The following is a 13,235-nucleotide window of genomic DNA, read 5'->3' as shown; positions in this document are numbered from 1 at the left end:
GATTTTCAGTGCATACATTTCTGCAGTGAATCTGCTTTGTGTAAACTTGGGTTAAAGATATATTTATATGGCGCATCCATTTCAGCAGAATTTGGCTGTGTGCACACTTTTCTTTTCTTTCAGTACAGATTTGTCACAAAACCTAAAGGGTTTCCTGACGCCAGCAAAGTGAATGAGGGTCCTGAAGTTTCATGCACACTTTGCTTATTTGTGATTTGCAGACTTCAGGGTAAGTTCACACAAGGCGTTTTTGCTGCTTTTTTTTTTTTTTTTTTTTTGCAGGAAAGAAGCTGCGGCAAAAACGCAGGTTTAGGTGTGTTTTCCCTTGGTCCGTTTCTTGTTGCAGATTTGGTGCGTTTTTTGGTGCATTTTTATGCCTTTGTCCATTGACTTTTCTGCAGAAAAAATGTTGCAAATAATGGTACCTGCATTTTTGCTGTGTTTTTGCACCGTTTTTTCAACACCCATTCAAGCCAATTGGTGAAAAACGCTGCAAAACAGCTGAAAGAAGGAACATGCTCTTTGTCTAAAAAAAAAAAAGCAGCAAAGCACAAAATCCTGATGACACAAAAAACCAATGTGTGTGTATGAGATTTCTGAAATGTCATGGGCTTTGCTGGTAATGGAAAAAGCATCTGAAAATTAGCATAAAAAAAAACGCCCTGTGTGAACTTACCCTAAATCTGCAGCATGTCAATTCTTTCAGGGTTTTTGCTGCAGATTTCACTTATACTAATGAGTGTGGAAAAATCTGCACCAATATCACATGTGAAAAAAAGCACGTTTTACTCTGTCGCCTCATTGGGGGACACAGGACCATGGGTGTTATGCTGCTGTCCACTAGGAGGCGACACTATGCATAATCTGAAAAAGATTAACCGTGGCTACTCCTCTGCAGTGTACCCCAGCCCAGCTGCGGGCAGTGCAGGCAGGCATGGCACAATAGAGACACAGGGCCCCCTGCGCCCCTGTCTCCGCGGCAGCACCAGCTCTATACTGCCTAGGGGGGTCCCCTCACCGGGCCCCCCTTCCGCTTATAGCCCCACCGCTATCCTGCCTTTAAATCCGGGGGGGGGGGGGGGGTCTGGTTCAGATCCGACCCCCTCCCGGACTTTCACGCCGGCCTGGAGTCTTTCTGGGCATCAGGCATCTAACTTAGGCCCCGGCTTCGGCCTAGCTGAAGCCGCCGCCTCCTCTCCGCCCCCGGATGACAAATATGACACTATACAATGTCATAGAGGGTGGCGTATCGAGACAGGGCGTGTTTTTACACAGCTCTGCTGCCTTTTTCTCAGCTCTCCGCCACCTTCTCCCCCTTTTTTATTCTTCTCGGCGGCCATTTCTGCTGCGGCAAAGATTAACCCTGCATCTCCTGGCCACCAGGACCAGGCCGGCCAGTTTCCGGGGGGCACAGGACTGTGGATCTTCGGCGCTGGACCTAGGGGCAAACTGGTGGGGTAAGATCACAGCTGGGTTTTTTACTCGGCTGTGACTCCATATTCCCTATAAGGCTCCCCTATAGGTTCCTCTGCATAGCTACCGCTGTAGGGTCCTCTGCATAGCCAGCCCTTCTGCACTCTGTGCACTATGCCGGGCTCAAGGTCCAAGAGAACCAGGCAGGGCAGGACTGCTATTATGCATTCTGCATAGTCTGCAGGACCACTCTCCCCAGTGGCAGCACGTACCCGCACTGCCAGGACTGCATCCAGACTACTGTGTCAGAGCCCCAAGAAGCCCCTGCCAATGCTTCGGTGTCTAATGCCACGCCAGAATGGGTCACTCAGATGTCGCAATCTGACGCAGTCTATAGATAACCTAACCTCCACATTGCTTCAGGCTTTGCAGAGTCATGCCTCGGTTATGACCGTTACCCAGCAAAGGGAGAGCTTGACTCAGGAACAGGAAGACCCTGGCACATCCACGTCTAGGTCAGGACGCAAACGGACCCATAGGTCAAGTCCATCTGCGTCATCCCATAGCACACGGTCATTGCCTTCTAGGGAGAGACACCGTAGTTCCAGGTCATCTAGACCGTCCCCTTCCAGGGGCAGACAATGCAGATCACCGCAATCCCCGACCAGAGAAGGCCTCCGCCCCAGCTCCCCCAGCAGGGGACGCCTCAGTGATACACAGGATTCGGAAGGCATCTGTGACTCCGACTCAGACAAGGAAACTGAAGGGTCCCTGATCCCAATCCCCCTAGCAATACAGCGCTAGTTGAGGACATAATCTCTTCCATTCATTGGGTACTGGACATTTCTGATCCGCCACCAGAGGCCGAAGAACACAAGATTTCCTTTGAAAAACCTCTGAAGCCGCCTAAGGTTTTCTCTAACCACCCACAGTTTAAGGCGATCCTTAAAAAGCAGCTCTCACAGCGTGAGAAACAATTTGCTAATCACAAATATCTGGAGGCGAGGTATACCTTCCCGCAGAAGGACACCAAGGAATGGACAGACCCACCCGAAGTGGACCCCCCCCAGTCTCTAGACTAGCAGCACAGACCCTCCTTTCACTGCCAGATAGCTCAACCCTCAGGGACACAGCAGACCAGCATGTAGAACGCATGGCTCGTTTAATTTTCGAGGCTGCAGGGGGCATCCCTGGCTCCTGCGTTCGCTTCAGTTTGGGCTGCCAAGGCCACTCTGGCCTGGGCCAAAAATTTACAAGCTGGCCTCCATGCATCCGCTCCTGAGCTGTCGGACCAAGCGGTTCAAATAGCAGTTTACATGCTTCATGCAGCTCTGAATTCAGCAAGGGGTGTAGCGGGGATAGCATCAAACGCCATCACAATTCGGCATATCCTCTGGCTGCGGGAATGGAAAGTGGACGCAGCCTCAAAGAAGTCCCTCATGCACCTCCCCTACCTCAGTGGGCGACTTTTCGGTGAACAGTTGGACACGATGATATCCAACGCCACCGGGGGTAAGAGTACCTCTCTTCCCCAACTGAAACCTAAACGCACTTACAAGAAGCGTAACCAAACTCGATTCCGATCCTTTCGGAACTCCTCGGTCTGGTCCGTCTCGCGTCCAGCACAAAATCGTAACTGTTCCCCACGCAGGGACAACTCATGATTGACACAAAGGTCGAACAAGACCTGGCAGTCAAAAGCAGCCCCGTCTAAGCCCAGAGGAGGAAAATCTCAGACTTTCTCCTCATCATTACTCACGGACTCCGGAAGACACCACACCCGTAGGCGACCGACTTTTGCTCTTTCATCAAGTCTGGCTGCCTATTACAGAAGACAGGTGGGTCAGAGAACTAGTGTCTTCCGGATACAAGATAGAGTTCACCTCCAACCCACCGGACCGATTCTTCCTCTCTGTCCCCCCAAAACCACCAGCCAAGGCTCGTGCCTTCCAACAAGCGGTCTCCTCGCTTTTTCAAGCAGGTGTCATAGTACCGGTCCCCACGGCCGAGCGCTTCCGAGGGTTCTACTCCAATCTATTCGTAGTCCCCAAGAAAGGAGGCAGTGTGCGGCCCATACTGGATCTAAAACAACTCAACAAATATGTACCGGTTCGTCACTTCCGCATGGAGTCCCTTTGGTCCATCATTGCGTCCATGGAGAAGGGAGAATATCTTGCCTCCATAGACATACAAGAGGCATACCTGCATATACCGATTGCACCTGCCCTTGCATCTTCCAGTTCGTGTCTCTCGCGTTCAGACTCGCCACGGCTCCCAGAGTGTTTTCCAAAGTCATGGCAGCCACCATGGACGTCCTGCACTCCAGAGGCATAGCAGTCGTTCCATACTTGGACGATCTACTCATCAAGGCTCCCACCTTCAGGGACTGCGAGCTCAGCGTCTCAATCACAATCGACACGGAGTCGCATGGGCTGGTTAGTCAACCTACAAAAGTCATCACCAACCTCGAGTCAGTCTCTGACCTTCCTGGAAATGCTATTCAACACCTCCAGGGGTCTAGTGCTCCTTCCCAAGGACAAGGCACTGGCTCTCGGCCTAGGAGTTCGCCCCCTCCTCCGCAAACCCCTTCAATCTCTCCGGTTTGCCACGAGTCCTCAGCAGGATGGGGGCAGCAATAGAAGCGGTCCCATTTGCCCAGTTTCACCTCAGACCTCTCCAACTAACCATTCTCCAGTCCTGGGACAGGAATCCCTTTTCTCTTGACAGGGAGTTCCAGCTAACGTCGCCAACCAGGAGGTCCCTGCACTGGTGGCTCAAGCCAACCTTGCTAGCAAAGGGGAAATCCTTTCTCACAGGTCAATGGAAGGTTCTGACCACCGATTCGAGCCTGACAGGTTGGGGTTGGGTGCACCTACACCACAGGGCAAAGGCCAAGTGGTCCTCAGTGGAAGCGACCATGCCCATCAACATCCTGGAAATTCGTGCGATCCTCCTGGCATGGAGGGCCATCCATCACTTTCTAGCAGCCTCTCACATCAGAATATAGTCGGACAATGCCACGGCCGTGGCATATGTGAACCACCAAGGGGGGACCCGCAGCACCCAGGCGATGTGAGAAGTGTCACACATCCTCCACTGGGCGGAGGACACGGGTTCGGTTCTCTCGGCGGTCCACATTCCGGGTGTGGACAACTGGGAAGCAGACTCCCTCAGCCGACAAGGAATAGACTCAGGAGAGTCTCTCCATCCCAAAATTTTTCGCCAGATCTGCCATCGCTGGGGGACCCTGGATGTGGACCTAATGGCATCACACTTCAATGCCAAGGTCTCCAACTTCATGGCCAGAACACACGATCCGCGGTCGTTCGGAGCAGACGCTCTGGTTCAGGACTGCACCCAGTTCCAGCTTCTGTACATTTTTCCACCTCTCCCCCTGATATCCAGAGTGGTGGGGAAGATTAAGCAAGAGGGAGTTCCAACCATCCTAATCGCACCAAACTGGTCCAGACGTACATGGTATGCCGACATTGTACCACTTACAGCAGACGCCCCCTGGCGCCTCCCTGACCGCCCGGATGTTCTATCACAAGGCCCATTCTACCACCAGAACTCAGGGACCCTCAATTTGACAGTGTGGCCCTTGAAACCTGGGTTCTAACCCAGGCAGGGCTCTCGCCGGACGTTATTAGGACCATGATCAGGGCATGGAAGCTAGCCTCTGCCAAGATCTATTACCGTACCTGGAAAGTTTTCTTTACCTGGTGCGAATCTCGTGGCCAGACTCCATTCCATTATTCCCTCCCCAAACTACTTGGTTTTCTCCAATCAGGTCTGGAGGCCAGGCTGTCCCTGGGCTCGCTTAAGAGCCAGGTGTCAGCCCTCTCAGTGCTTTTTCAAAGGCGCTTTGCTACCAAGCTGCAAGTAAGGACATTCCTTCAGGGGGTTTCCCGATTGGTTCCACCCTACAGACGACCACTAGACACGTGGGACCTCAACCTGGTCCTGATAGCTTTGCAGGAACCACCCTTCGAAACCCTTAAGGAGGTCCCGCTCCGCCTTCTATCCCAGAAGGTGGTTTTCCTGGTGGCACTCTCCTGCAGACGTCCCTTTCTGGTTTTTCACCAAGACAAGTAGTCCTCAGTACGGTCCCATCCTTCCTTCCGAAGGTTGTGTCCAACTTCCACCTCCCAATGAGGAAATTTCTCTGCCTTCCCTTTGTTCGGTCCCGGTTCATAGAGTGGAGAAGGCTCTGCATACGCTTGACTTTGTCAGGGCATTGCGTATATATGTGTCTAGGACTGCGTCCTTCCGGAGGTCTGATTCTCTTTTCCTTCTTCCGGAAGGCGGCCGCAAGGGTCTGCCAGCTTCCAAAGCTACCCTTGCCAGGTGGATGAAATCCACCATACAAGAGGCCTTAAAATTCTCCTCTTCCAGCCGGTGTTACGGCACACTCTACACGGGCGGTAGGGGCCTCCTGGGCCATTCGGCACCAGGCTTCAGCACAAGAAGTGTATAAGGCAGCCACTTGGACTAGCTTACACACGTTTACTAAACACTACAGAGTTCATACCCAGTCCTCAGCGGACGCGAGCCTGGGTAGGTGTTCTGCAGGCGGCGGTGCCCCAAGTGTAGGGGCCTGTCTACACAATATTCGTCCATTGCTTCCCACCCAGGGACTGCTTTGGGACGTCCCATGGTCCTGTGTCCCCCAATGAGGCGACAGAGTTAAGGAGATTTTTGTGTACTCACCGTAAAGTCTTTCTCTTAGCCTCCAATTGGGAGACCCAGCTGTTGAGTTCTCATATTGTTTTCTTGAGCTCCTACATAGTTGCCTTCTTATAGGCGTGGTTACGTTATTCATGTTACGTTCCTCCTAATGCTTTGCACAAAACTGGAGAAGGCTGACGCCTCCAGAGGAGGAGCCACGGTTAGTCTTTTTCAGATTATGCATAGTGTCGCCTCCTAGTGGACAGCAGCATAACACCCATGGTTCTGTGTCCCCCAATTAGAGGCTAAGAGAAAGAGATTTTACGGTAAGTACACAAAAATCTCCTTTTTCCTACCAACAAATGCAGATATGATGCAGTTAACGTGTGCACATACCCTTTAGGTCCAAATTTTCCAAAATCTCATTCACATGATGCAGAGAAAATCTGCTGCATAGATTAACTAGTGCTGCGGATTTGTCTAACACAGTATGTTAATTTATGCTGCACATTTTCACAGCGGATTTAACCCTTTCCAATGTGAACAGTGAAATCTGCAGCATTTCCACAAAGGAATATGCAGATTTTGGCAGTACAGATTTCGCACTGCAAAAGATTTGCAATAGATATAGTGGATACAAAAAACTGGCATTTTAATAGTGTGTAGTTTTGTCATGTGAACAGAAAATCATACCGAGAAGAATCGTTTCAGAACTTTTTGCACCTGTAATGTCACCTACAATCTGTACAATTTAATTGAAAAATAAACGGCAATCTGTTTGGATGGAAGATGAAAGAACTAAAATAGTGGGGTTGTATAAATATGCACAGTCTTAAATTAATAATTTATTAAAGTACTCTTAGACTGAATGCTGTCATAGACTCCTACTCAAATTAAATTTATCAGCATGGCACATCTAGAATTTGCAATGTTTGCACACTTTTCCTTGCTCCAAATGTGTCAGATTTTCTTCAGGGTGCACACAGATTTTTAATTGGATTCAGTTCTGGACTATTCCAAAATTTTGATCATCTTCTGTCGAAGCCATTCTTTTGTTGCTTTGGAAGCATGCTTGGGTTCATTGTCGCAGTGAAAGGTGAAATTCATCTTCATCTATTTAGCAGAGGCCTCAAGATTTTGTTTCTAAATTGGCTTATTGTTTTTGAACTGTTAATACTGTGTGCAGAATCAGTAGGCAAGTTGTATTTTAGAGGATTATTTTTATTATTGATCAACAACTATGTTCTCAATCAACCCAAAAGACTCATAAATATCAAAGCTTAATATTTTTGGAAGTTGGAGTGGGTTTTTTTAGATTTGGCTATCTTAGGAGGATATCTGTTTATGCAGGTAACTATTACTGTGCAGAATTATTAGGCAACTTAATAAAAACCAAATATATTCCCATCTCACTTGTTTATTTTCACCAGGTAAACCAATATTACTGCACAAAATTTAGAAGTAAACATTTCTGACATGCAAAAACAAACCCCCCAAAAATTAGTGACCAATATAGCCACCTTTCTTTATGATGACACTCACCAGCCTTCCATCCATAGATTGTCAGTTGCTTGATCTGTTTACGATCAACATTGCGTGCAGCAGCCACCACAGCCTCCCAGACACTGTTCCGAGAGGTGGACTGTAGATCTCACATTTTATGAAAGACCACAGGTTCTCTATAGGGTTCAGATCAGGTGAACAAGGGGGCCATGTCGTTATTTTTTTTCTTTTTTGAGACCTTTACTAGCCAGCCACGCTGTGGAGTAGTTGGAGGCATGTGATGGAGCATTGTCCTGCATGAAAATCATGTTTTTCTTGAACGATACAGACTTCTTCCTGTACCACTGCTTGAAGAAGTTGTCTTCCAGAAACTGGCAGTAGGTCTGGGAGTTGAGCTTCACTCCATCCTCAACCCGAAAAAGTCCCACAAGTTCATCTTTGATGATACCAGCCCATACCAGTACCCCACCTCCACCTTGCTGGCGTCTGAGTCGGAGTGGAGCTCTCTGCCCTTTACTGATCCAGCCTCTGGCCCATCAAGAGTCACTCTCATTTCATCAGTCCATAAGACCTTTGAAAAGTCTAGTCTTAAGATATTTCTTGGCCCAGTCTTGACGTTTTATCTTATGTATTTTTTTTTCAAAGGTGGTCGTTTTTCAGCCTTCCTTACCTTGGCCATGTCCCTGAGTATCGCACACCTTGTGCTTTTTGTTACTCCAGTAACGTTGCAGCTCTGAAATATGGCAAAACTGGTGGCCAATGGCAGCTTCACGCTTGATTTTCCTCAATTCAAGGGCAGTTGTTTTGCGCCTTTTTTGCCCAGCACGCTTCTTGCGACCCTGTTGGCTATTTGCCATGAAACGGTTCATTGTTCGGTGATCACGCTTCAAAAGCCTGAACAGCTTAGAGTAGGACAACATGTATAAAAAGTATCATGTGATCAAAATACAACTTGCCTAATCATTCTGCACACGGTGTAGTTCCCTCCACCTTAGACTAAAGCCCCAGTTCCAGCTGCCAAAAAAACAGCCCAAAGCATAATTCTGTCTACACCATGCTTTAATCTGGGTATGGTGTTCATTTGATGATGTGCAGTTGATTTAGCACCAAACATAACTTTTTTGCCACAATTCGAAAAGGTCAACTGTCGTGTCATGAGACTTTAACTTGTTTCCCACATCCATTTGTCAAATCATAGCCAGGCTTGGGTGTTTTTCTTTGTAAGAAAAGGTTTCTGTCTTGCCATCCTACCCCACAGGCCAAATGTGAAGAATATGGGAGATTGTCAGGTGCAATACACAACCAGTACTTGCCAGAAATTCCTGCATCTCATTAAAGTTGCTATAGGCCTCTTTGCAGCCTCCCAAATCAATTTTCTTTTTTTCTCTACATCAATTTTTGAGGGACAAACAGTTCTAGTTAAAGTGACTAGTGCCAAATTTAAGCTACTTTTTGATGACCATCTTCAGTGTTCCATGGTGTATCTAATTCTTTGGAATTTTGAAAAAAATGTATACATTCTGACAACGAGATCCCTTTGTTGTCTTGCAAGCTGTTTATGGACCATGGTTTTTGTTGTAAATGCAACTCAGAAAATGTCATGGAAAATCTGCTGAAACATTTACTTTATATGGGGTTAATCAGCATCACTTTAAATTATGTAAATGCAGCAGTGTACTGTCGACTTATAAATTGTGATTTTCTAATTCTGAACACAACCATATCCCTAACAAGGTAATTTGAGATTTATAGATTATGGGTGACATTAAAGAAGCACGCCCATCAAAGTTTTTATCCTCTTAATATATTGCTTTCATCATATTATATAGCACTGTGTACTTACAATTGCTCATTTTGCCTTTCCACCCAACTTAATTTTTCTCTTTTCCATGATTCATCAGTCACTGCAAAAGTCCCTGGCAGATGGGGGGATAGGGAGCAGGAGAGGAATGATTTCTGCAGGTACAAGACAATTCCTGTTTCTACATAGAGCAGAGAAAAGAGAAGAATTATAGAATGGAAAAATGAGCAATTGTAAGTACACAGTGCTATATTATTTGATTGCAACATATTAAGATAAAAACTTTGGGAGAGCTTCTTAAAACGTGGAAAAAGTTCTGAAATGACTTTTTACATGACGAAAACTGGCATTTTAACACATTTTAAGGGTGTGTAGACTTTCCTACCCACTTTGTCCCATGTGACTTGCTATTCAAAGTAGTTTTTAAAATAAGTGACTTACTTTTCTTTGAACGTCTTCTTTTTTGGCTTCTTTTCTAGGACACCTAGTTTTCATTGAAGGGGAGTCCATTTATGGTAAGTGTCAGACCTGATAAGTGGTATCGAATTTTGTTTGAAATAAAGGTTGTTTAATTTCTTAACTGAAATTCATAAAGTGAACCTGTCGGTTTATTCATGCTGCCCGTCATTTGGGCAGCATGAAGATGAGCCTGGCTACACGATTGCAGCCGGGTATGGGTTTTTTTTTCTGAAAAACTCTGGTGTTTCAGAGAAAACATAGTTACATGAGACTTCTGTCAATCAACTAGAGCGATGCGGGAAGAAGCCAGGCTCAGCTAGACTACTTCGGTCTCTCTCTATAGTCCAAAGCCAGATCTTTAAAATTTGTTTTCTCTGAAAGCAAGAGCATTTCAGAGAAAAACAAACCTGCTTGCAATTGTGCAGCTAGGCTCTGATTAATACTGCCCATGGTTTGCGCAGCATGAAATGACTGACAGATTCCCTTTGAAGAGAACCTGTCAGTGGAATGAACACTCTTAAGTAGTCTCTATGGGCATATAGGCTGTAGAAAATTGGCTAAAATGAACCTTGACATATGCAATCCGATGTTTTATTCCACAGAAATCCACATTTTTAAAATATGTAAATGAGCTGATAAGATCTATGGCCCAGTCACAGATCTTCATGAGAATATGCCGCCAGAGCTTATTTCAAACAAAAGTGGGTGTTACCAGTGTGAGACATGTACGTCAAGAGAGCAGACTGTCAGTACTTGCATGTCTCACACTGGTAATGTCCCCTTTTGTTTGAAATAAAGTCTGAAAAAGATTCTCAGGGAGATCTGTGACCGATCCAGAGATCTTAACAGCTCATTTGCATAGAAGAAAAATGTGGATACCTTTTGGAATAAGACCTTGCATCTCAAATATCAAGGTATCATTTTATTCAACTTTCTATGCCCTACATGCTCATATAGACGACTTGGTAGGGCTGATTCTGTTGACAGATAACATACAACCCTTAAAGGGATTCTGTCTCCACAAAATGACTGTTCAAACCAAATACAAGCGCTTGGCACACTGTTGAAATGCCCAAACATTTATGTGCACCATCTCTCCTACTTGTTTTCCATTTAACTACGCCGTTCTGACTTAAAAGCTAGAGCTGTCAATCAAATAAGAGGTTTTGTGGAGGTTAAAGGGAAAACAAGTAGGTGGAAAGTTGCACGTAAAGTAGCTGTCAGCACAAAATGACTGTCCAAAGTAGATTGATGCATCATGCTCAGTATCATGGCTGGGCCAATCATTTATATACACCTTCTTGGTTTCCATCAATCTCCGCTTTTCTCGGGGTCTAATCAAAAAAGGGAGATTGTGGGTAAACAAGCAGGTGAGATAGTTTTCATAAAGGCTTGGCCCCTCCATGATGCCACTAAAGTCCTGTACTTGGTTTGAACAGCCATTCTCCTGTCAGCACAAAATGACTGTTCAAACTAGGTCCCGTTGCTCTGTGCTTGATGGTGAGGCCAATCCTTTAAATTCACCCCATCTGCTTGTTTTCTCTCATGCTCCACTCCCGCTTTGACAGCTCTGGAGAAGGGCGGGGCTAGATGTAGAGCCAGAGAAGGGCGGGGCTAGATGTAGAGCCAGGGAAGGGCGGGGCTAGATGTAGAGCCAGGGAAGGGCGGGGCTAGATGTAGAGCCAGGGAAGGGCGGGGCTAGATGTAGAGCCAGGGAAGGGCGGGGCTAGATGTAGAGCCAGGGAAGGGCGGGGCTAGATGTAGAGCCAGGGAAGGGCGGGGCTAGATGTAGAGCCAGGGAAGGGCGGGGCTAGATGTAGAGCCAGGGAAGGGCGGGGCTAGATGTAGAGCCAGGGAAGGGCGGGGCTAGATGTAGAGCCAGGGAAGGGCGGGGCTAGATGTAGAGCTAGGGAAGGGCGGGGCTAGATGTAGAGCTAGGGAAGGGCGGGGCTAGATGTAGAGCTAGGGAAGGGCGGGGCTAGATGTAGAGCTAGGGAAGGGCGGGGCTAGATGTAGAGCTAGGGAAAATAGTTAAAGTCCCCGAAGTAAAGATATATGTAGAAAAAAAATTACAAAGTAATAATTAAAAATGTGTATTTATTAGTATAATATTATTTTTGTTTAAAAAAAAAAAAAAAACCCCACACATTTGGTATTGCCACGTCCGGAACAACCCGATCTATAAAAGTGTCACACTAATTAACTCTGTAGTGAAAGGAAAAACAAACACAAAAAAAGTAGCAAACTATGCTTTATTACACCACTGGAAAAAAGTGGAATAAAACAGGATCAAAAAGACGAATGTGTATTATTTGTGGGTATAAAGTTGGTATAAATAAATTTTCTTTAGGCTATGTGCCTGCTGCGGAAATGCTTAAATGCTAACAAAACGCATCCCATTAATTTTAATTGCATTCCGCAATTGCTGTGCCCATGCTGCGTATTTTTCCGCAGCGGAATCGCATTGCGGAAAAATGCGCAGCATGTTCATTAATTTTGCGGAATTGCAGCGATTCTACCGCCATAGACTTGTATTGAAAAAAAGCTTGAAAAACACATCAAATACGCATCAAAAACGCGCCAAAATCCCCATGCGTTTCCCTTGTCAAGGGTGTGCGGTTTGGTGCGGAAAAATCTTCTATTCTGCAACGTGCGCACATAGCCTTAATATGTAATAGTATGCTTGTAACTGTTTTTTTTACAGATATTTATTTTCAAGAAAATGGACTATACAGCATTTGCTCTTGTTTTTATCCTAGATTTGGATATACCCATTTACCCTTCTAATCTACCCTCCTTAATAGAATTTCCTATTGTCTTTCTTGCCCTTCCCCTGCCTAACTCTCCCATTATAATAAATGTCTTAAGTATAGTACAATATTAAGAGAAAATATACTTAAAAGATAGAAGTGACGTGCCACATACACAGCTTATTGTTAAAAAAAAAAAAATTTTGGGGGGGGAAAAATAATGATCTATTGAAACGAAAAAGACGAATGTGAATAAAAATGGTATAGCTGAAAACATCATCTTGTCCCGCTGAAAACAAGCTGCCATACAGCGCCATCAGCGAAAAATAAAGTTATAGCTATCAGAATAAAGCAATGCAAAAATAATTATTTTTTTCTATAAAAGTTTTTGTGTAAAAGAGCCAAAACATAAAAAACTATATAAATGGGGTATCGTTGTAATTGTACTGACCCAAATAATAAAGCTGCCTTATCAATTTTACCATACCCAAACGGTATCCACAAAAATCAGAATAGAAAGCGATCAAAAAACATTATTTGACTGAAAATGGAACCAATTAAAACATCGTCATCCTGCAAAAAACATGCTGTCACCTGACTGTCAGCCGAAATATGGAAAAATTATAGCTATGGAGATGCAA

At 45.7% G+C, this 13,235-nt stretch overlaps 1 protein-coding gene across 1 annotated transcript in view; it reads left to right on the top strand.

Annotated features, from left to right (window-relative positions):
- Positions 1-13,235, top strand: part of LRP10 (LDL receptor related protein 10) — a 68,449-nt gene that overhangs the window by 22,142 nt on the left and 33,072 nt on the right. Inside the window, exon 2 of the mRNA XM_069761784.1 lies at positions 9,865-9,900. Within this exon, the coding sequence (XP_069617885.1) occupies positions 9,865-9,900 (36 nt within the window). The remainder of the gene's footprint in view (positions 1-9,864; positions 9,901-13,235) is intronic.

Source organism: Ranitomeya imitator, chromosome 1 (assembly GCF_032444005.1).
Source record: "Ranitomeya imitator isolate aRanImi1 chromosome 1, aRanImi1.pri, whole genome shotgun sequence".
Lineage (NCBI taxonomy): Eukaryota > Metazoa > Chordata > Amphibia > Anura > Dendrobatidae > Ranitomeya > Ranitomeya imitator.
This window is presented reverse-complemented; position numbering and strand designations above follow the sequence as displayed.